Raw genomic sequence first — 20,533 nt, forward strand, 5'->3', positions numbered from 1 at the left:
ACTTAACATCATAAAAATGTCTATTCCACCAAAAGCGATCTATACATTTAATGCAATTCCGATCCAAATCCCAATGACATTCTTCAATGAGATGGAGAAACAAATCACCAACTTCATATGGTAGGGAAAGAGGCCCCGGACAAATAAGGCATTACTAAAAAAGAAGAACAAAGTGGGAGGCCTTACTTTACCTGATTTTAAAACCTATTATACCGCCACAGTAGTCAAAACAGCCTGGTACTGGTACAACAACAGATACATAGACCAATGGGACAGAATTGAGAATCCAGACATAAATCCATCCACATATGAGCAGTTGATATTTGACAAAGGCCCCAAAACAGTTAAATGGGGAAAAGACAGTCTTTTTAACAAATGCTGCTGACATAACTGGATATCCATCTGCAAAAAAATGAAACAAGACCCATACCTCACTCCATGCACAAAAACAAACTCAAAATGGATCAACGACCTAAATATAAAATCTAAAACGATAAAGATCATGGAAGAAAAAATAGGGACAACGTTAGGAGCCCTAATACATGGCAGGAACAGTATAGAAAACATTATAACGAATGTAGAAAAACTAGATAACTGGGAGCTCCTAAAAATTAAACACCTATGCTCATCCAAAGACTTCACCAAAAGAGTAAAAAGGCTACCTACAGACTGGGAAAAAGTTTTTACCTATGACATTTCCGATCAGCGTCTGATCTCTAAAATCTATGTGATACTGCAAAAACTCAACTGCAAAAAGACAAATAACCCTATTAAAAAAAGGGCAAAAGATATGAATAGACACTTCACTAAAGAAGACATTCAGGTAGCTAACAGATACATGAGGATATGTTCACTAATATTAGACATTAGAGAAATGCAGATCAAAACTACAATGAGATTTCATCTCACGCCAACAAGGCTGGCATTAATCCAAAACACACAAAGTAATAAATGTTGGAGAGGCTGTAGAGACATTAGAACGCTTATACTCTGCTGGTGGGAATGTCAAATGGTACAACCACTTTGGAAATCGATTTGGCACTTCCTTAAACAGCTAGAAATAGAACTACCATACGATCCAGTAATCCCACTCCTCCGAATAAATCCTAGAGAAATAAGAGCCTTTACACGAACAGATAAACGCACACCCATGTTTATTGCAGCACTGTTTACAACAGCAAAAAGATGGAAACAACCAAGGTGCCCATCAACGGATGAATGGATAAATTATGGTATATTCACACAATGGAATACTACACACTGATAAAGAACAGTGAGGAATCTGTGAAACATTTCATAACATGGAGGAACCTAGAAGGCATTATGTTGAGTGAAATTAGTTGCAATAAGACAAATACTATATAAGACCACTATTATAAGAACTTGAGAAACAATTCAAACTGAGAAGAAAACATTCTTTTGTGGTTACAAGAGGAGGGAGAGAAGGTGGGAGAGGGGTATTCACTAATTAGATGGTAGATAAGAACTACTTTAGGTGAAGGGAAAGACAACATACAAGGGAGGTCAGCACAACTGGACTATACCAAAAGCAAAGAAGTTTCCTGAATAAACTGAATGCTTCGAAGGCCAGTGTAGCAGGGGCAGGGGTTTGGTGGACCATGATTTCAGGGGACATCTACGTCAATTAGCATATTAAAATATTCTGCATCCCACTTTGAAAAGTGGCGTCTGGGATCTTAAACACTACCAAGCAGCCATCTAAGATGCATCAATTGGTCTCAACCCACCTGGATTAAAGGAGAATGAAGAACACCAAGGACACAAGGTAATTACGAGCCCAAGAGACAGAAAGGGCCACATAAACCACAGACTATATCATCCTGAGACCAGAAGAACTAGATGGTGCCTGGCTATAAGCAATGACTGCCCTGACAGGGAACACAACAGAGAACCCCTGAGGGAGCAGGAGAGCAGTGGGATGCAGACCCCAAATTCTCATAAAAAGACCAGACTTAATGGTCTGGCTCCCAGACCTTCTATTGGCTCAGGACAGGAGCCATTCCTGAAGCCAACTCTTCAGACATGGATTGGACCGGACAATGGGTTGGGTAGGGATGCTGGTGAGGAGTGAGCTTCTTGCATCAGGTGGACACTTGAGACTATGTTGGCATCTTCTGCCTGGAGGGAAGATGAGAGGGTAGAGGGGGTCAGAAGCTGGTGAGATGGACACGAAAACAGAGAGTGGAAGGAGAGAGCGGGCTGTCTCATTAGGGAGAGTAACTGGGAGTATGTAGCAGGGTGTATATAAGTTTTTATGTGAGAGACTGATTTGATTTATAAGCTTTCACTTAAAGCACAACAAAAATTATTTTTAAAAAAATGTCTCAAACTAGGAGACAGTAAATTTTTTTTAGGTGGTAAATTTTTACCATTAAAAAAAAAGTGTCTCACACTAGGAAACAGTAATTAAAAAATAAGTGTCTCAATCTGGGAAAATAAACTCCACAAAACTTACTAGTTGATTACATAAATTGAAAAAGTGCTCATTGTGCTTCTGATTTCAATTAGTATTTAAACTGGCTTGCAAAGTAAACGAAGACGAATCATTCTAATCCAGACGTATGCGTGCGAATACGCGGAGTCGGCGCGGTTATTTCTTAAAGCAAAAGACTTCATGTATTTTCGTGGGAAATGCTCCGCGATGCATCATAAAGTGGCAGTGACATCTATTAAGGAACGTCCGAGGAAGATGCTAGTTCACCGACTACAAAGGCGCGGGTCTTGGAAAGCCTGGATTACCATGACGAAGGCTCGGTTCACCGCTATACGCTGAGGGTCCTGACCTGTCCCCAGAAGAGGCAATTAACGCCAGGTCAGGCAGCCTCGAAGCTGCAGGAAACCCTGAACTCAAATCCACGGACCCGTCTCCACGCCAGGAACGTTATCCAGGTCGCAGAACCGCTGAAGACTTCTGGGAAGTTTTACCCAGAGCCCTTCGCTACGGTGGCCGGAAAAGCCCTTGACTAGTAAGCAAACAGTCGGCGGGGATGGGGGAGGGGAGAGCGCACGCGCATTGAGGACTTTCCCCGCTCGGGAAGGGTACAGTCCCGCGAAGGCAAGAAGTAGGGCCTCAGTTTCTCACCAAGTCCACCCTCATTTCCTAGAAGGGGGGGTCTGCCCCAAACGAGCTTTTTCATTGGCTTAGGGTAGAGAGGGTCCGTTTTCCCTCGTTGTCAATTGGCTTTCCTTCCTGCTAGCCGGCTAGGAGGCGGGGCTTGGACCCCTTCAGGTTGCATCAGCTGGTCCAATCCAGGGCCACGTGGCGCAAGCGCAGTGTTCCCGGGCGCCGAGGTCCACCTTTGACCGGCCTCCGCCCTCATCTCTTTGAGACCTTCGCGTTTGGGTTCCGTCTTCCCTTCGTGGCTCGCCAATGTCTGAGGAGAAAGCTAGCGATCGTACCGGGAAGATGGGAGGCGAAGAGAAGCCGGTGAGCGGGCCGAGGGGGCTCAGAGGCCGGGCCGGGGCGCTCCTTCGGGCCGACGCTGGTCCCCGGTGCTCGCGGGGCGGCGACGGGGAGAAGGGAGCGGCCCCCGCCGTGTGGGACCGGGAGGTCGAGGGGACAGCGGAGGTCGTGGGCAAGTCAGATCCGCTCTTGGAGAAGCAGTCGGCCATTCATAGAGCGGGGCGCGTCCTTGGAGCTCGTCTCCGGGACTGTCCTCTTGTGCAGATGATGAAACTGATCCCTTGAGTGTGTGACTTGCTCAGATCCACACATCTGATTAGAAACCGAGACAGAACCTAGCGCTCGGGGTCCATGAACCTAGTGCCTTTTGACTGAGTCCAAGCTGGGAGAGCCTCCTTTGATGCTGAATGAGGAAGGAGGAGTTACTGCTGGGTTTAAGGAAGGGGAAACCGGGCTCCTGAGAGCTGATAGAACTTGCCCAAGCTTGGGTGGCTGTAACTGAGTGGTGGAGACCGGGGCGACTCCAGCTGGTGATTCCACAGTGGTTCCACTCTTCCCCCTGCCCCGTCCTGGCGACATGCCTTGTCGTATTCACACCAGCTGAGCTTTTCACCTTTCAGCTTCCTCTTTGGTGTCATCCTCTGCATAGAAACATCTCCCAGGTCACTTTCACACCACCAGATTTTTTTTTTTTCATTTACGATCAAGAAATGTTGATTATTCATTTTGCCCAACACTGTGCTAGGCACTGCAGGTAGGAGAACAAATATGGCCTAGTCTCTCATCTTGAGGGCCTCACAATCTGGCGTTTGAGAGACAAAGACAGCCCTATACAGAAGGAGCTCCTAACTGGGCGTGGGAGGAGTTCACTAGGTGAGTTCACTAGGTAAAACAGGCAGGGCAGGGCTTCCCAGGTAAAGGTAGGGAGGGCAGTGATAAAGGCACACCCAGGTGACCTTAGGCAACTAAGGATATTTGAAACTGTATCTTACCCATGAAAGATTTTAAGCAGAAACTGGTATTTGTGGATCGTATTTGTAAAGATCACTTTGGCATAGGGTTGGAAGGTGCATTAGGAAGAGGTAAGGCCACATGGGGGAGGCTGTTGCAATAATTCACATCAGAAGTGATAAAGTCTGAGAACTAAAAGCAGCCTCAGTTCTTAAGTCCGTGACAGGACACATCACATAAAAGCCACAATTTCCTCATCAATAAAATGAGGGTGCCTCTAATTCAGAGGATTGCATGCGGAAAACGTATATGCATATGCATTTTAAGCTATATAAATTAAAGGTGACGTACGGTGGCTACCTGTAGACTTTTTTCCATCACTTAAAGAGGTATATTTGTTTTGTAACTTGTTTGTGCTTTCATCTGATAATAGTCAACAACTTCCATGTCCATAAATATTCTGCTGTGTGAGTCTAAGTTGTGTGTCCTTTCAGTTTGAAATTTTAAATTGCTTGAATATAAATATAAAAAAAAAAAACCAAACCCAGTGCTGTTGAGTCAATTCCGACTCATAGCGACCCTATAGGACAGAGTAGAACTGCCCCCCTTAGAGTTTCCAAGGAGCACCTGGCGGATTCGAACTGCCAACCCTTTGGTTAGCAGCCGTAGCACTTAACCACTATGCCACCAGGGTTTCCGGATATAAATATATAACATATAAACTCATGCATTTTTGTTCTGTTTGGAAATAGAAAATAGTTGTCCACCACCTTCCCAGTTGTAGTAAATAGAGAATGAGCCTCAGGGTTCCAGAGAAACTGGTTTTAATGTCCTGGTTTACTGCTTAATAGCTGTATACATAAGGGCAAAGTAAATACCTTTGAGCCAGTGTTCTCATTTCTAAAATGGGAACGTTTTACAATACCGAAAACTCTTAGGTTAATTTTCTCTGTCTTCTCCACTACTCCTGTTCATTTGACAAATATCCATATGGCCAAAATAAAAAATGATGCTGTATCAGAATAATTAACTTACTTTATTCTCTTTCCATTTTAAATTTGCACATACAAACCTACAGTTAATTTTTATCCCTCTTCTCACCCAACTTACTTGACTAATCAGATCAATTCTGTTGCATAGTGAAGGCTTGTAGGGACTCTGTGTGTAGGTCTTTACTTGATTATTCATTATTCACCTGTTGAATAAAATTGAAACTTAAAAGTTTATTAAATCCAGAATACTGGGGTGGAGAAAGTTTTAGCCCAGCATGAATTTAGGAGTCTTATTTTTTAATATATTTTTTAAATTATACAAATAATAAGTTGTTTTATAGTATTCAAATGAATGGATAAATAAAATGTGGGACATCTGTACAGTGGAATATTATTTAGCAATAAAAAGAAATGGAGTGCTGATGCATGTTACAACATGGAGAAAAAAAAGACTGAAAAGACACATATACAAAACTAAATAACGCCCCCCTCCAGGTCCCCAGTAAACCAAAGCCAAGCCAGTTGCCATCAAGTCGTTTCCAAGTCATGCGACCCCATGTGTGTCAGAGTAGAACTGTGCTCTATAAGGTTTTCAATGGCTGGTTTTTCAGAAGTGTAGATTGCCCACCTCAGGATGGGCTTGAACTCCAACTTTTCATTCAAAAGTTCGAGCAGTTGAGCACGTTAACCATTTGTACCACTCAAAAAAAAAAAAAAAAAAACCTGTTGCCATCACACCACTCGGAGTCCCCCAAAACCCCCTTCATTGCTGAGGATCACATCCCTGCTTAGAGTGTACTGATCACTGTCAGCACTTGGGTGCACATTCTTCCTGCCACTTATGGGTTGTGTGAACCTAGAAAAATCATCTGACTTTTTCCAGTTTAATCCTATTCGTAAATTGGAGTAATAGTAAGAATCACTTCACAGGGTTGCTGCGAGAGTCAGGTGTGATTGTTGGTGGAGGTGTTTTTTAAATTGTAAAATATTTCTGAAGTGTAATTTGCTTTAGGATTTTTTTTTTTTTTTTGAATAGTCACAGTGAAGTAAGTAATACATTTCTGAAAAGGTAATTCTTCATAGTATTCCATAGTGTAGACCAGGGTTTATCATTCTCAACACATTTGACATTGTGAGCTGGACAACAATTTTTTGTTGTGGGGGACTGTCTTGTGCATTGTAGGATGTTTAGCAGCATCCCTGGCCTCGCCAGTTGTGACAATCAGAAATGTCTCTAGACATTGCCAAATGTCGCTTTGGGGAACAGAATCGCTCCTGGTGGAAAACCGCTGATGTAGATCAACTCTGCTATTACTTTCTATAGGACTTATTGCTTTAACACTTTCTGTGACATCACTTGCTTCTTACTGAGGCCCAAGTTCCTTACGGTAACTTTCAGTGATTTAGTGCTATCTGAGCCTAGTCACTATGATCTTGCATTACTTTCTTAAAACAAGCTGTCTGCTTCAGTCACCCTGCTTTAGTCATTCTCTCCCTTTTTTTAAGACATTTCTAGCAAATTAATGTACACCTAGAACACATTTCTTGCCATTTTCAAAATCCAGCTATTGAAACCTTATCCATCCTTTAAAGCCCACCCCTCTGTAACACTTACTGTCATCCCTGCTTAGCTGACTTCTGACCCTAGTGCTGCTGCTGTGTTCTTTTCTCCCCCAGGAGTTTCTCATACACCTGTGCCTTAGTTTCCCTGGAGAGGTTAAGTTTCTACATGGTAGGAATTGGGTCTTATGTTTGTTGCTGCCACAGGGTTTAACAAAATATTAAGAGCATGTAAGCTTTTGGTAGTATTTGTGAAATGGATGGATATACATTGTATTAAGTATTGTTTCTGAAAATACTGTTACTGAATAAATTGCATGCATCGTTGTGGCTACATATTTAATATATGGTTCAACCAAACCTGAACCAAGAATCATGGGAACAGGCAAAATAAATGAATTTGAGAAACTGAAATTGTCAAATAACTACCTTCAGCACTTTTAGGCCTTGACTTTGATGTAAGTTGTTAATGTATCTTTGGTAATCCTGAAATTTTTCTAGCCTTTCAAAATCAGAGTTTTACTTTTTTTTTTTTTTTTGATACAGATGCTAAAATAACATACTCAAAACTTTGGGAGCAGGATGCTGGGAGTTAGATTAAAATATAAAACTTCTGTTTTTTTTTATTTAGGTAGGTGCTGGTGAGGAGAAGCGAAAAGAAGGAGGCAAGAAGAAGAATAAAGAAGGATCTGGGGATGGAGGTCGAGCAGAGGTAAATGTTTTAAGACTCTCTTATCAAAGAGTGACCAGTGGTAGGGAACTGTCTCATTTATCCTACGTGTAAGGATTCTAATGGTTTACATGGGGCTGTAAGATGGTACTAGATAGACAAATCAGGGTAAAGAATTAGGAAACAATTGCCAGAAAGGGGAATTAAAATTTATAGTTACTCGTTATTGAGAAAGGAAAATAACTGACCTGATTATGAGGTTGTAAAATCAGAGAACAAAGGTTGGACTAGTAATTACTCAGTTGCTAGGCTGAATGCTAGCTTTCTGATCAGCTCATTCAATGAGATATTAAGGGGTAGAGACTTGGTGTTTATTCTAAATAAAAGAGAACCCAAAGAAAGTTCCATTTCTTGATCCCTTCCACACTGTTTGCATCTGTACCTTCCACTAAGGTTTGGTTTTGAACCAGGACATTTCCACTCTAGGCCTCTCAAATCTAAAGAAAATCCTTTCTCTTGGTTTCCCAGGCTCACGGTAAATGGAACGGGCATTTCTGAAACCAGCCCAGAATCAACCTGGTTCCTTGGTGTTTTGTCTTAGGAGACAATTAAACTTGTCCTTCCTGCTTTCTTTTTGAAGTTGAACTGCTGAGTACTATGCTTCACTTTTTTATTTTAGTCATTGTAGCCGTTTTATTGGAGACTCTTTAGAAAACTTAGACCAGCATACAGAAGCACAAAGGGACAGGCTTCTTAGAAGTACATATTATATAGTACAATAAACTGACTTTAAGGAGCCATTTTTATAAATTCTCACTGCTCTTGGCTCAGTTTCAACTCATAGCAACCCTGTAGGGTTTCCAGGGCTGTAAATCTTTGTGGAAGCGGACTGCCACATCTTTTCTCCTATGGAGCCACTGATGGTTTTGAACCACTGGCCTTTTGGTTAGCAGTCGATTGCTTTACCCACTGTGCCACCAGGGCTCCTTTTATAAATGTTAGATTTGCTAAATTTGTATCATTGCCATTTACTTAGGGGCATGTGTATAGATGATTAAGTGTAGTGTTGCTTAGAGCCCTGCCTAACCATTTCTCTTAACGTTTGCCCAATCTCCTGTCCATTATTCCCACTACAGTTGTGGGGGAAATTGTTGACTGTGAATTTTTAAAGTGTGTAAGTGGAAAAATGTAGTGTTCTCTGATTTATTTTTGTACTTTTAATTTAGTAGTAAATGCTATTCTGTCACAGTTTGAGAATTAGCCTGGAAACAGGAAACAAAGGGTATAATTACAGAACTCTTTGGAATAGAGAATTTTAAGTGGTACATGGTGTTAAACATGTTTTAAATGATCTGTCAAGAAGAAAGATTGCACAGCGAGATGTCCAAGACCTTTCCTCCTCCTCTTCCTCTCCCATCATATGTATACTTGTCTTGTTTACCCTCCACAGGCAGCGTGCAGGCTTTTATTCATCTCTGCATTCCCAGAGCCCAGCACAGGGTATCTGCTCAATGAATGTTGATAAATTAAGTTTGACACCAAGTTCTGATTGGGCAGTGCCAAGTGAATATGGAGATAAACTTCATTAAGCTACAGAACAGTCAGTCATGTAGTTGGATAGGAGTGTACTCATGCTTCAGAGAAGCAGGGCCAGGTAGGAAACCATTTAGACTGAATGGTTCAGACTATGTTTATAGAATGACAGGGCCTGAGCTTTCAGTTAATTCAGTGGTTCTTCACCATCGAGGGCTATGGACCCCTGTTGTAATGTGACGAAAAGCTCCCAGGAGAAACTACATAACTAAAGAAAGGGAAGGACTACTGAGGGAGCAAAGTATGAAGAGATTAGGGTTCTTCCATTTGAAAAGATGAAGGCTCAGAAAAGATAGGATTGAAATGAGAAGGAAATTTTGTATAAGGAAAAAATGATGAAGGGACTGTTTCACAAGATAAACTTATTGTTCTGAGAGGTAGTTAAGATAGACTGAATATATAAATATCTTTTAAAAAATGGTGTGACTCTTTTTCTAACTATAATATTGAGGGCAATGTTGTTAACCTCTGAAGTTGACATCGCAGACAATCATGATCACCCAAAACCATGGTATCCAAGCTGAGTGGACAATGAACCCCTAATGATTTTCATTTTCTGTTATCTCAAGCCGGGTTACCAAGGATTAAATACTAGCTTGTGCTCCTTTCAGACTGTGCGTGCTATGTCAATGTATATTATAAGCAGAATTTTCGGTAGCATAATCAGAATCTAGTAAGTTGTAAAGCATATATTTGAGTTAGTATTGTAGCTGATTGATTTAAATCCATAGGAAGGTAGAAACTTGTGGCAAAATTAAACCATCTTTTTTTCATTTTCATTTTTAACTATTACCCATGTTATTGTAAATGGTATAGATGTTGTTGGTTTGACCATTTTGTGACCACAGATTGACTACCTACTTTGTGAAATGTTTTAGAGACTGGAGTCTCTGACAATAGAGAGGTTAGATCTTTGATTGTTGTCTCCTTTTTTCTTTCTTTGTCAAACTTCTGGGAGCCTGAGTGGGCATTTTATATAAAATATTTTGGTTAATTTTATCCACTGTAGACTGTAGTGTTGTGCTATGGTTTCTTATACTTGCTAATTGAATACTCCAAGAAAGAAGGTGATCATGACTTCTTTGAATTCAGTAAATACTTTCCTCGAATGGGAACCATCAAGGCCAAAAAATTTACAGTTGGTAGTTCAGAGTTGCAAGTAGACGTATAGGCTGATCAGCTGCACAGGCCATTTCCTGAACAAGATTGAAGCAAAATGGGAAAACCAGTTAGTTGTTTTTATTTCCACTTTGTCTTAGTTATCTGGTGCTGCTATAGCAAATATACCTCAAATGGGTGGCTTTAAAAAAAAAAAAAAATTACAGCTGAGGAGGCTGAAAGTCAAAATTCAGGATGCGTCTCTAGAGGGAGGTCCTTCTTTCTTTGTTTCAGCTTCTAGTAGCCAGCAATCCATGGGGTTCCTGGGTTTGTAGATAATCTGCTGTGTGTGTGTCTTCATATGGTGCCTTCCCCCATGTGGTTATTTATGTTTTTAAAAAATTTTTTAAAGATTATAATAAAAGGACATATAATTGCTTCATTTAACCTTCATTCCGGACCAGATTAAAGTGATACCTCGTGATTTCAGCAGTCCATATATCATGATGAATCAGTTACCTAGGGATTTCATATTGTCTGTTTATTACATTTTTCCTTTAAAAAGGAAATATTTACCAATTATTTATTTCCTCATTTTTTGTCTTGCAGTTAAATCCTTGGCCTGAGTATATTAACACACGTCTTGAGATGTATAATAAACTAAAAGCGGAACACGATTCCCTTCTGGCAGAAAAAGCAGAAAAAGATAGCAAACCACTTAAAGTCACTCTACCTGATGGTAAACAAGTTGATGCGGAGTCTTGGAAAACTACACCGTATCATATTGCTTGTGGAATTAGGTATAAACTACTCTGATCTTGAACTTCTGTAGTTTGTAATTAAACTTTTTTGTTATCCTGCTAAATTTTATCTACGTATTTTTTTTTTTTTTATGTTGCTGTTTAAAGTTTTAATGTATTTAATATTTGGGATTTTTAAAAATCAAAATAATGGGGAGCTTTATACTCAAGATTCAGAGTTAATTTCTGAGTCTACATTAGCCTTATAAGGGATTTTATGTTATTAGTACTTCTACTTTGAGCATTCTGTTGTTGCTGTCTAGTCAGTTCGGACTCAGAGTGACACTCTAGGACAGTGTAAGACTGCCCCATAGGTCTTCCAGGGAGCGGCTTGTGGATTTGAACTGCTGATTTTTTGGTTAGTAGCCGAGACCAAATATTTTGACTTAAATGTCTTGGTATTGATGATAAAATAAAGGTAGATCATCTCACATGGGAAAGTTAAGAAACTAATATATGACACCAGAAAGAATGCACTATTTTTATAAATCCAAACAAGGACCATACCTAATCTTTAAACTTCTGGGTTGAGAAGAAGCTATTTCAGGTAGCTGAGGATTAGATGCATACTGTTGTTAGGTGCCATCGAGTTCAGTTCTGACTCATAGCGACCTAGTGTACAACAGAACAAAACACTGCCCAGTCCTGCACCATCCTTACAATTCTTGTTATGTTTGAGTCCATTGTTGTAGCCACTGTTGTCAGTCCATCTTGTCCAGGGTCTTCCTCTTTTTCAGTGACCCCCTACCTTACCAAGCGTGATGTCGTTCTCTAGGGACTGATCTCCCCTGATAACTGGTCCAAAGTATATGAGGTGAAGTTTCTCCATCCTTGCTTCCAAGAAGCATTCTGGCCGTACTTCTTCCAAGGCAGACTTGTTCATTCTTCTGGTAGTCCATGGTATATTCAATATTCTTTGCCAACACCATAATTCAAGGGCATCAGTTCTTCTTTGGTCTTCCTTATTCATTATCCAGCTTTCCCATAAATATGAGATGATTAAAAATATCATGGCTTGGGTCAGGCGCACCTTAGTCCTCAAAGTGACATCTTTGCTTTTTAACACTTAAAGAGATCTTTTGCCCAATGCAATGCATCGTTTGATTTCTTGAATGCTGTTTCCATGGGCATTTATTTTGAATCCAAGTAAAATGAGATCCTTGGCATCTTCCATCTTTTCTCCGTTTATCATGATGTTGATTATTAGTCCAGTTGTGATGCTTTTTTGTTTTATGTTAAAGTGTAATCCATACTGAAGGCTATAGTCTTTGATCTTCATCAGTAAGTGGTTCAAGTGTTCTCTTTCAGCAAGCAAGGTTGTGTCATCTGCATATCACAGGTTGTCAATGAATCTTCCACCAATCCTGATGCTGCATTCTTTATTTAGTCCAGCTTCTTGGATTATTTGCTCAGCATACAGATTGAATAACTATGATGAAAAGATACAACCGTCTTGCATACCATTCCTGATTTGAAACCGCCCAGTATCCCCTTGTTCTGTTTGAACAACTGCCTGTTTGTCTATGTACAGGTTCTGCATGAATGCAATTAAGTGTTCTGGAATTCCGTTCTTCACAATGTTATCCATAATGTGTTATGATCCACACAGTCAAGTGCTGTTGCATAATCAATAAAACATAGGTGAACATCTTGTTGGTATGATCTGCTTTCAGCCAGAATCCATCAGCAGTGATATCCCTTGTTCGACATCCTCTTCTGAATTCGGCCGAAATTTCTGGCAGTTCCTATGTATTGCTGCAACCATTTTTTAATGGTCTTTAACAGAATTTTACTTGCGAGTGATATTAATGATGTTGTTCGATAATTTCCTCATTTGGTTGGATCACCTTTCTTTGGAATGAGCACAAATGTGGATTTCTTCCAGTCAGTTGGCCAGGTAGCTGTCTTCCAGATTTCTTGGCGTGGATGAGTGAGTACTTCCAGTGTTGCATCCATTTGTTGAAATATCTCAAGTTGGTATTCTGTCCGTTCCTGGAGCCTTGTTTTTCACCAATGCCTTCAGTACAGTTTGGACTTCTTCCTTTACAGTGCCATTGGTTCTTGACATACGCTTCCTCCTGAAATGTTTGAATGGCAACCAATTCTTTTTGGTACAGTCATTCTGTGTATTTCTTCCATCTTTTGATGCTTCCTGCATCATTCACTATTTTGCCCATAGAATCCTTCATTATTGCAACTCATGCTTGAATTTTTTCTTCAGTTTTACTCTGTCCTAAAGTGTCACTATGGATTGGAATCAACTCGACAGCAACAGGTTTATAACCTATAATGTGAATCAAATAAAGGTGATATACATTTATATAAATTTTATTTGACTAGATATGAAAAAGAATGAATTTGTTTCTTTTTAAGGGGAAAAGGGAAGAAAATGACCCCTAAGTGTGTCTGGGTAACAGTTTTATCCATATTGTAAAAAGTTTTATTGAATAGTTCTTTTTTTTAGCTATGTATTTGCTGTAAATAATACTAAGCATTTGAAGAATTTATTTCGAGGTTAGCTTTGCCTCAGAGAAAAGTTCTGTTACAGATTAAAGCAGGGAGGAGCAGCAGAGCTGTTAGCAGCCCCTGTTTTTCCCTTTGGAGCCTAAATAGCTTGTCTTTGTAGAAAACGTATTTGGAAAAATTAAAAATCAAACCGCTATTCCTTGTCATCGAGTTGATTCCAACTCATAGCAACCCTCATTGGACAGAGTACAACTGCCCCATAGGGTTTCCAAGGAGCAGCCATTGGATTTGAACTGCCATCCTTTTTGTTAGCAGCCAGGCTCTTCACCAGTGTGCCACCAGGGTTCCAGTCAAACCTCTAGAAGTTGTTATTGCTTGTTTATCATAGTTGCCATGTTTGCTTAAATAAGAGATGTTAAATGTCAAATGTTAGTGTTCTGAATTTTTAGGATCTTCCAGATACAATCTTTGGTAAATTTTGGGGGTTCGTTGCTTTTTCCAGTTCGGTAAGCTGGGTATACATCTGTATGTAATATGTAAGTGTTAATATATATGTAGTGTTGATTTATTTTCCTGTTCTTGGCCTCAAATTATATATTGTGCCACAGAAGATTGTTTTTTAGATTCTCATGTTTTTATATATATGTGTATATTTTTAAAGTCAAGGCCTGGCTGACAACACTGTTATTGCTAAAGTGAATAAAGTTGTTTGGGACCTAGACCGTCCTCTGGAAGAAGATTGTACCTTGGAGCTTCTCAAGTTTGAGGATGAGGAAGCTCAAGCAGTAAGTATTTCATTCATTGTCTGTAGAGTGTCAGGATGAATATTCACATTTGTAGTCTTTTCCAGCCCATTCCTACAACCAATGCTTTATTGATGTCTCATTGTCATATCTGAAATTTTAACTTCAAAATTCATTTTTGTCCTTCATTTAGGGAACATAATAAAAGTAAGTGCATTACAAAGTTAAGAGGTGAAGTTGAATAAATTTATTTTAACTACTTGATATTTCAGTGGGGAAATGTTAATGAAAATTTTATTAAAAATTGCTTTCTACACTGTATCAGTCAACATTTCAGCAAGATGCATACATTAATATAAATACTTAAAGTATTTCCCATTGGATAATTGATTTCCATATTTTTTCCCATCTTACAATGCAAATTTGCTGGAAGTGCACTATAAAAATCAACCTGCATTTGATAGCAAGGTTTTCTCCATGATGGTAAAGTATTTTGTTTCTGCAATGATTGTTTACTTATATATTGGATCAGTGATTTTCAGATTTACTCTGAAGTCAATAAGTTTTTTAATACCATATTTGTGCTCTAATAATAAATCTGAAAAGCACTGCTGTAAGTATATTCTGAATCATCTTAATGACTATATCAATCCAAGTACTGCCATTTGATTTCAGTGCCCATATGTTTCTCCTTGTGTTTTATAATTGTGTTGTGGGGCCAAGTTGTATCCCTTTAATTGGCTTTGACTGATATTATAAAAACAGATGTAGTTCTTAAGTGATGTTCCATGACCAAGAAAAGGCCAGATGACAGCATATCTGACGTGGGTCAGTAAGATGGCCGTATTGTGAGTGGTGATTATTCAGGGAACAGAAATCCATCCCGTTTAATCATTGATGCTAACTTGAATTTAATTAGTTTGGAAACAAACCGCATGATTTCTGAGGCACAAGTACAATTTAAACATTAGGATCTTTTTAAATTGTTTTGACTTTGGGTAGACTCACACCCAGTTAAAAAATTTGTAAATTTAGATTTCCATGTATAGCATTTATTTATGATAATTTTTATCTGTCTCTTCCAAATGACCATATTCATTTATAATTTTATGCCCAGGTGTAAACCATCTCATTTTTCTTCGAATTTTCAGGTATATTGGCACTCAAGTGCTCACATAATGGGTGAAGCCATGGAAAGAGTCTATGGTGGATGTTTGTGTTATGGTCCGCCCATAGAAAATGGATTCTATTATGACATGTATCTTGAAGAAGGGTAAGTTAAGTAACTGTATAAAGAAAAATAAAGTCTAAGTTATTGTAAGTCTACTACAATTAATATGTTACTTTTTAAAGCATTCTCAGTAAAGGAAAAAGAATGTAAAGTTGATTGCTTCACTGTCACCAAGTATTCCCACTATCAAAACTTGAAGCATTGCAGTTTACTTATGAGGTAGTAAAGGCTTTATTCCACATCAGCCTGAGTGGGGAGGGAAAAGCAGAGGGGAACTTTGTAGAGAACTCTGTTCTGGTTCAATGGAGGGGTCCTGAGGTATGTTGGGAAATAAAAGGAAGCTGGTCCTCCCCTTTCCTTTAAACCTGGCTATGGTTATAGAGTTGTGAGTGTGGGGTCATTAATGGAAAAGGTTCCCATGATGGCCAAGGTAGAAGCCACTGAAAATATAAAATAGAAAAATATTTTATAAAAATTTTAGTGTAGACCTCTAACATATGAGGCAAAAGTCAAATTTTTTATAATAGAACCCTTAAAGTGTTCTAAGGAAACATTCCTCCAATCTGCAGTGTGATTAGAACGGAATCAAAGAGGTTGTACTTTCTTCCCCTTCAGAGGTGTGTCCAGCAATGATTTTTCTTCTTTGGAGTCTTTGTGTAAGAAAATCATTAAGGAAAAACAAGCTTTTGAAAGATTGGAAGTTAAGAAAGAAACTTTACTGGAAATGTTTAAGGTAATTGAACCATAACAGATGGCCTCCACTTTTGTATCGTTCATTATGTTACCAGTGGCGTCACTAGGGTTGGTACTGTGTGTTAACGCATGGTGTCAAGCCCCCATTGACCTCTTCCTGTATCAGACCGTACAGTATCCTTAATACTGTTTGTTATCAATTTTAATCATAGAATAATATGTGATAACTATACAGTTGGCTCTCTGTACCTGTGGGTTTCTCATCTGCGGATTCAGCCAACCACGGATCGAAAATATTCAGGAAAAAAGAAAGTTCCAAAAAGTAAAACTTGAACTTCCCGCATGCTGAGCACTACGCCAAATCCACACGAGTGAAGTGATGCATAGGCATCGCTTGCTGTAGCCTCCTGCCATTTCACAGATCTTCAGTCTCTCTCCAGGATTGGTTGTTTGAACATTGTTTGTCTCACCTCTCGTTTGTTTTTTTTATGTGTACCCTTTGTTTCTGAAAAATGGCTCCTAAAAAGTAATTAAGTAGTCAGAGCAGTCCCTCAAAGGCTAAGTGTGAGGAGGTTAAGGAGAATGAGAGGAAGGAGTTTAAGGCTAGTAAGGGATGGCTGGTTAGCTATGTAAAGCTCTACAGCACAAGAACTTAAAGATTGTGGGAGAATCAGCATTGCCAAGGCAGCATCAGCGTTCCCAGAACAGCTCAAGAAACTCAGAGCACATCTGCAGTTGTGATGAAACCACTATTTATATAGCATTTTCTTTGTATTAGATATTACAAATAAAATAGGTGATTTAAAGTATACGGGAGGATGTGTATAGTTTATATGCAAATACTGCACTATTTTGTATAAGGGACTCGAGCATCCTTGTGGGTCCTGAAACCAATCCCCCTGTGGATACTGAGGCACAACGGTAGCTTTAAATTGCTTAAACGTAATATTTCTTAGATTATATGGATGCTAACAACAAAATTGTTTTTTAAAATCTTTCTACATTGAATTACAACATTGTTGATAACTGACCGGAAGTCTTTTTTGATTTTTCTCCTTCTTTTCCTTTAATGACTACTTCATTCTCAAAAAAGTTATTGGTATAGGTTCACAAATATTAATTACCACAATATTGTAGTGAAAAAACAAAAACTGTTGCAGTCAAGTTGATTTCAACTCAGAGTGAGTCTACAGGACCGAGTAGGACTGCCCCGGAGGGTTTCTGAGGAGCAGCCCAACTCAGAGTGAGTCTACAGGACCGAGTAGGACTGCCCCGGAGGGTTTGTGAGGAGCAGCCCAACTCAGAGTGAGTCTACAGGACGGAGTAGGACTGCCCTGTAGGGTTTGTGAGGAGCAGCCCAACTCAGAGTGAGTCTACAGGACGGAGTAGGACTGCCCTGTAGGGTTTGTGAGGAGCAGCCCAACTCAGAGTGAGTCTACAGGATGGAGTAGGACTGCCCCGGAGGGTTTGTGAGGAGCAGCCCAACTCAGAGTGAGTCTACAGGATGGAGTAGGACTGCCCTGGAGGGTTTGTGAGGAGCAGCCCAACTCAGAGTGAGTCTACAGGACGGAGTAGGACTGCCCCGGAGGGTTTCTGAGGAGCAGCTGCTGGGTTAGAACCGCTCGACTTGTGGTGTGGCAGCCCAGCTTTTCACCGCTGTGCCACCAGGGCTCCACTGCAGCTAAGACGCCAGAAAATTGGACAAACTCGGTAATTGTAAAACCACCGGCAGCAACTACAACAACAGCATGTGCTTGTAGCGGGTGTAGATGAAACCACACAATTCGGAACATACTAGTAACTGGGTAATAAGGACGGCTCTGACTGGAGCCCACTAGAAGGTTCAAAACGTAAATTAGCGCAGAGCTTTAGCCTTGTAGGCTTATCGATACATGGAAGCTGAGCTTACGAAAAATGTTTTTGTTGTTATAACTAACTGCAGGGGTATTTTTATAAAAAACAATAAATTTCTGCTGAAACACTGCACAAAAATTTTACAGACAGTCATTTTGGTGTCACTCCCCCTGGCGGTGTTAACCTGGTGTGGTCCCCACCTCCCTAGTTAGGCACTGCGTGTTACTTAAAGTTGTACTGCAGGGGTTCAGCGTACTAAGTTGAAGCCTACTTTGTTCATTAGAAAAATTTAACCGTGTTTTTAGTACATGAAATATTTATATTCATAAAATGCTTTGATAAGATGTGCTGGATGAATTATATTTTAGTTACATTACTTAGAAGTGAAAATTAATAGTGTTTTAAAAAACAATTTTTTGTTTTCAGTACAACAAATTCAAATGCCGGATATTGAACGAAAAAGTGAATACTCCAACTACCACAGTCTATAGGTGAGAATATCAGATGTCATTAAAGGCAACTGTTGCATAGGCTGTGTTAAGTCTTTGTTAAAATTCCTTTCATTTTATCTTTAGGTGTGGCCCTTTGATAGATCTCTGCCGGGGTCCTCATGTCAGACATACTGGCAAAATTAAGACTTTAAAAATACACAAAGTAAGCAATCTACTTAGACTCTCTATGTAAATGTGTTTGTCTAGCATAGATATGTGTTTAAACTTTTATTGATTTCTCTTTTCTACCATTTTTCTTAGTAGTTTCCTTTTGCATTTGTCAAAGATGGATTTTTTCTCATACTGTCTTCCAACTGTGGGCATTATATGGTGTCAGTGTTTTATAACCCAAATTATCTCAAGGAGTAACGGGCTCAACGGTCCTCACCTAAGCACATGGTGATGAAGGTTGTGGGGTTCATGGAATCAGACAGGCAGGGGCCACTGAAGCTTGACTTCGAGAGTCACTCCGCATGTCTAAGTCAATCATTCCCCAAGGTGTTGTTCTAGCAAAATTAATCCTGCCAATTGTATACTAGTTCATAATTGTCTTATGGGTGATTATTACAATGCGCTTTAAATCATGAGAGTAATTGAATCATTTCAAGTTGCTTTTTGTTGGTTCATTTTCCATTTTTTGTTTAGTCATTTTGTGAGTAATAACCTTGCAGTCAGAGTAATTAACATTCGTGGAATTGTATTTTGATGAGGGTGTTAAGGGGAGGGCGTTTGTGAGGAGAGAAAGCAGCTAGCTTTGTGCTCCGGAATGAGCAGGAATGAGCATGCCTACTCTAGTTAGGCTCCAGAGCAATTGTGAGGCATTTACTAAGCATACTTTTTATGTCATTTTTTTTCTTTGTCATAAGGATTAATATGAATTTGACTCGTAGGTGATTATGAGAAATAACACCCAATTCTTAAGTATGAGATATTTACAAATTTAAACGTTGTTTCAAGGTTAATCTTTGTTTTCAGAACTCCTCCACATATTGGGAAGGCAAAGCAGATATGGAAACTCTCCAGAGAATTTATGGCATTTCGTTCCCAGATCCTAAAATGTTGAAAGAGTGGGAGAAGTTCCAAGAGGAGGCTAAAAACCGAGATCATAGGAAAATTGGGAAGGTATGTTGATTTGAGTTTTCATCATTTCTTTTTAAGTCTGAAATTTAGTTAAGTACTAGTAGTTTTCTGGTATAATGGAATAGAGATGCCTTTTGAAGCGATCATAGCTTTCAAGTAACTATGGTACTGTGTCCTGTGTGAGTGTACTTACTCATTGTACACATTTTCTTTCTAGAGAGTGCTTCAAATGTATTTTAACTACTCCTTTTACTGGGAGCAAATGCTGATGACCTACCAATTTCTGTAAAAGAAGCATAGCAGCATTTTTTGGAGCTGGGAGATACTTGGGAAATCATTTAGTTCTACTGACTCATTTTAAAAGATGAGGAAACTGAGTCCCAGAAAGATTAATCCACTTGTTGTCCACAGTGACACAGTGAGTCACTGATGGATTCTGTGGTGTCGTTTATCCTTGTAGTCCCTTCATGTCTCCTATATTGGAAGTTATTTTTGGTAAGAACATTCCTTCTTGCAGGTAGTGTTCTCTGTGTGCCAGGGGTCCTCGGCGGTTAGATTATGGCATTTCGGCAGGAGGCAGTATCCACTACCATGCCCCCTTGATTGCCTCAAATAAATTCCAGCAGTAACAAAGCAATTGTACGGCCTCTCCCTGAGGTTTTTGGGCATTTGATGAGGGATTGGTAGGAAGCTGTTGTACGTTTTCCTCTCCATGTCCCAAAGTCAGCCAACTTGATCTCCTTCTATTTCAGCATCAATGTATTTTTTCCAGTCTCCTTCCTACACTTCCTACTGGAAAAAAAAAAAAAAAACCTAGATCATGGAGATTTGAGGAGTTAAAAACTATGAGAGCTTCTGCTGTGAATAGTGGAAGAGAACTGAGAGAC

The 20,533-nt window shown here is 39.6% G+C and overlaps 1 protein-coding gene across 2 annotated transcripts in view; it reads left to right on the forward strand.

Moving 5' to 3' along the window:
- The first annotated feature begins 3,058 nt into the window (after positions 1-3,058).
- TARS1 (threonyl-tRNA synthetase 1) overlaps positions 3,059-20,533 on the forward strand; it is a 28,773-nt gene continuing 11,298 nt past the window's right edge. The window contains exons 1-9 of one of the 2 annotated variants that reach the window (XM_049861924.1): positions 3,059-3,448; positions 7,559-7,639; positions 10,898-11,088; positions 14,216-14,339; positions 15,449-15,570; positions 16,144-16,261; positions 18,502-18,566; positions 18,651-18,729; positions 19,524-19,688. In XM_049861924.1, the coding sequence (XP_049717881.1) occupies positions 3,392-3,448; positions 7,559-7,639; positions 10,898-11,088; positions 14,216-14,339; positions 15,449-15,570; positions 16,144-16,261; positions 18,502-18,566; positions 18,651-18,729; positions 19,524-19,688 (1,002 nt within the window). In that variant the 5' untranslated portion in view covers positions 3,059-3,391. The remainder of the gene's footprint in view (positions 3,449-7,558; positions 7,640-10,897; positions 11,089-14,215; positions 14,340-15,448; positions 15,571-16,143; positions 16,262-18,501; positions 18,567-18,650; positions 18,730-19,523; positions 19,689-20,533) is intronic. The other variant, XM_049861933.1, reaches the window with a different exon arrangement.

Source organism: Elephas maximus, chromosome 2 (assembly GCF_024166365.1).
Source record: "Elephas maximus indicus isolate mEleMax1 chromosome 2, mEleMax1 primary haplotype, whole genome shotgun sequence".
Classification (NCBI taxonomy): domain Eukaryota; kingdom Metazoa; phylum Chordata; class Mammalia; order Proboscidea; family Elephantidae; genus Elephas; species Elephas maximus.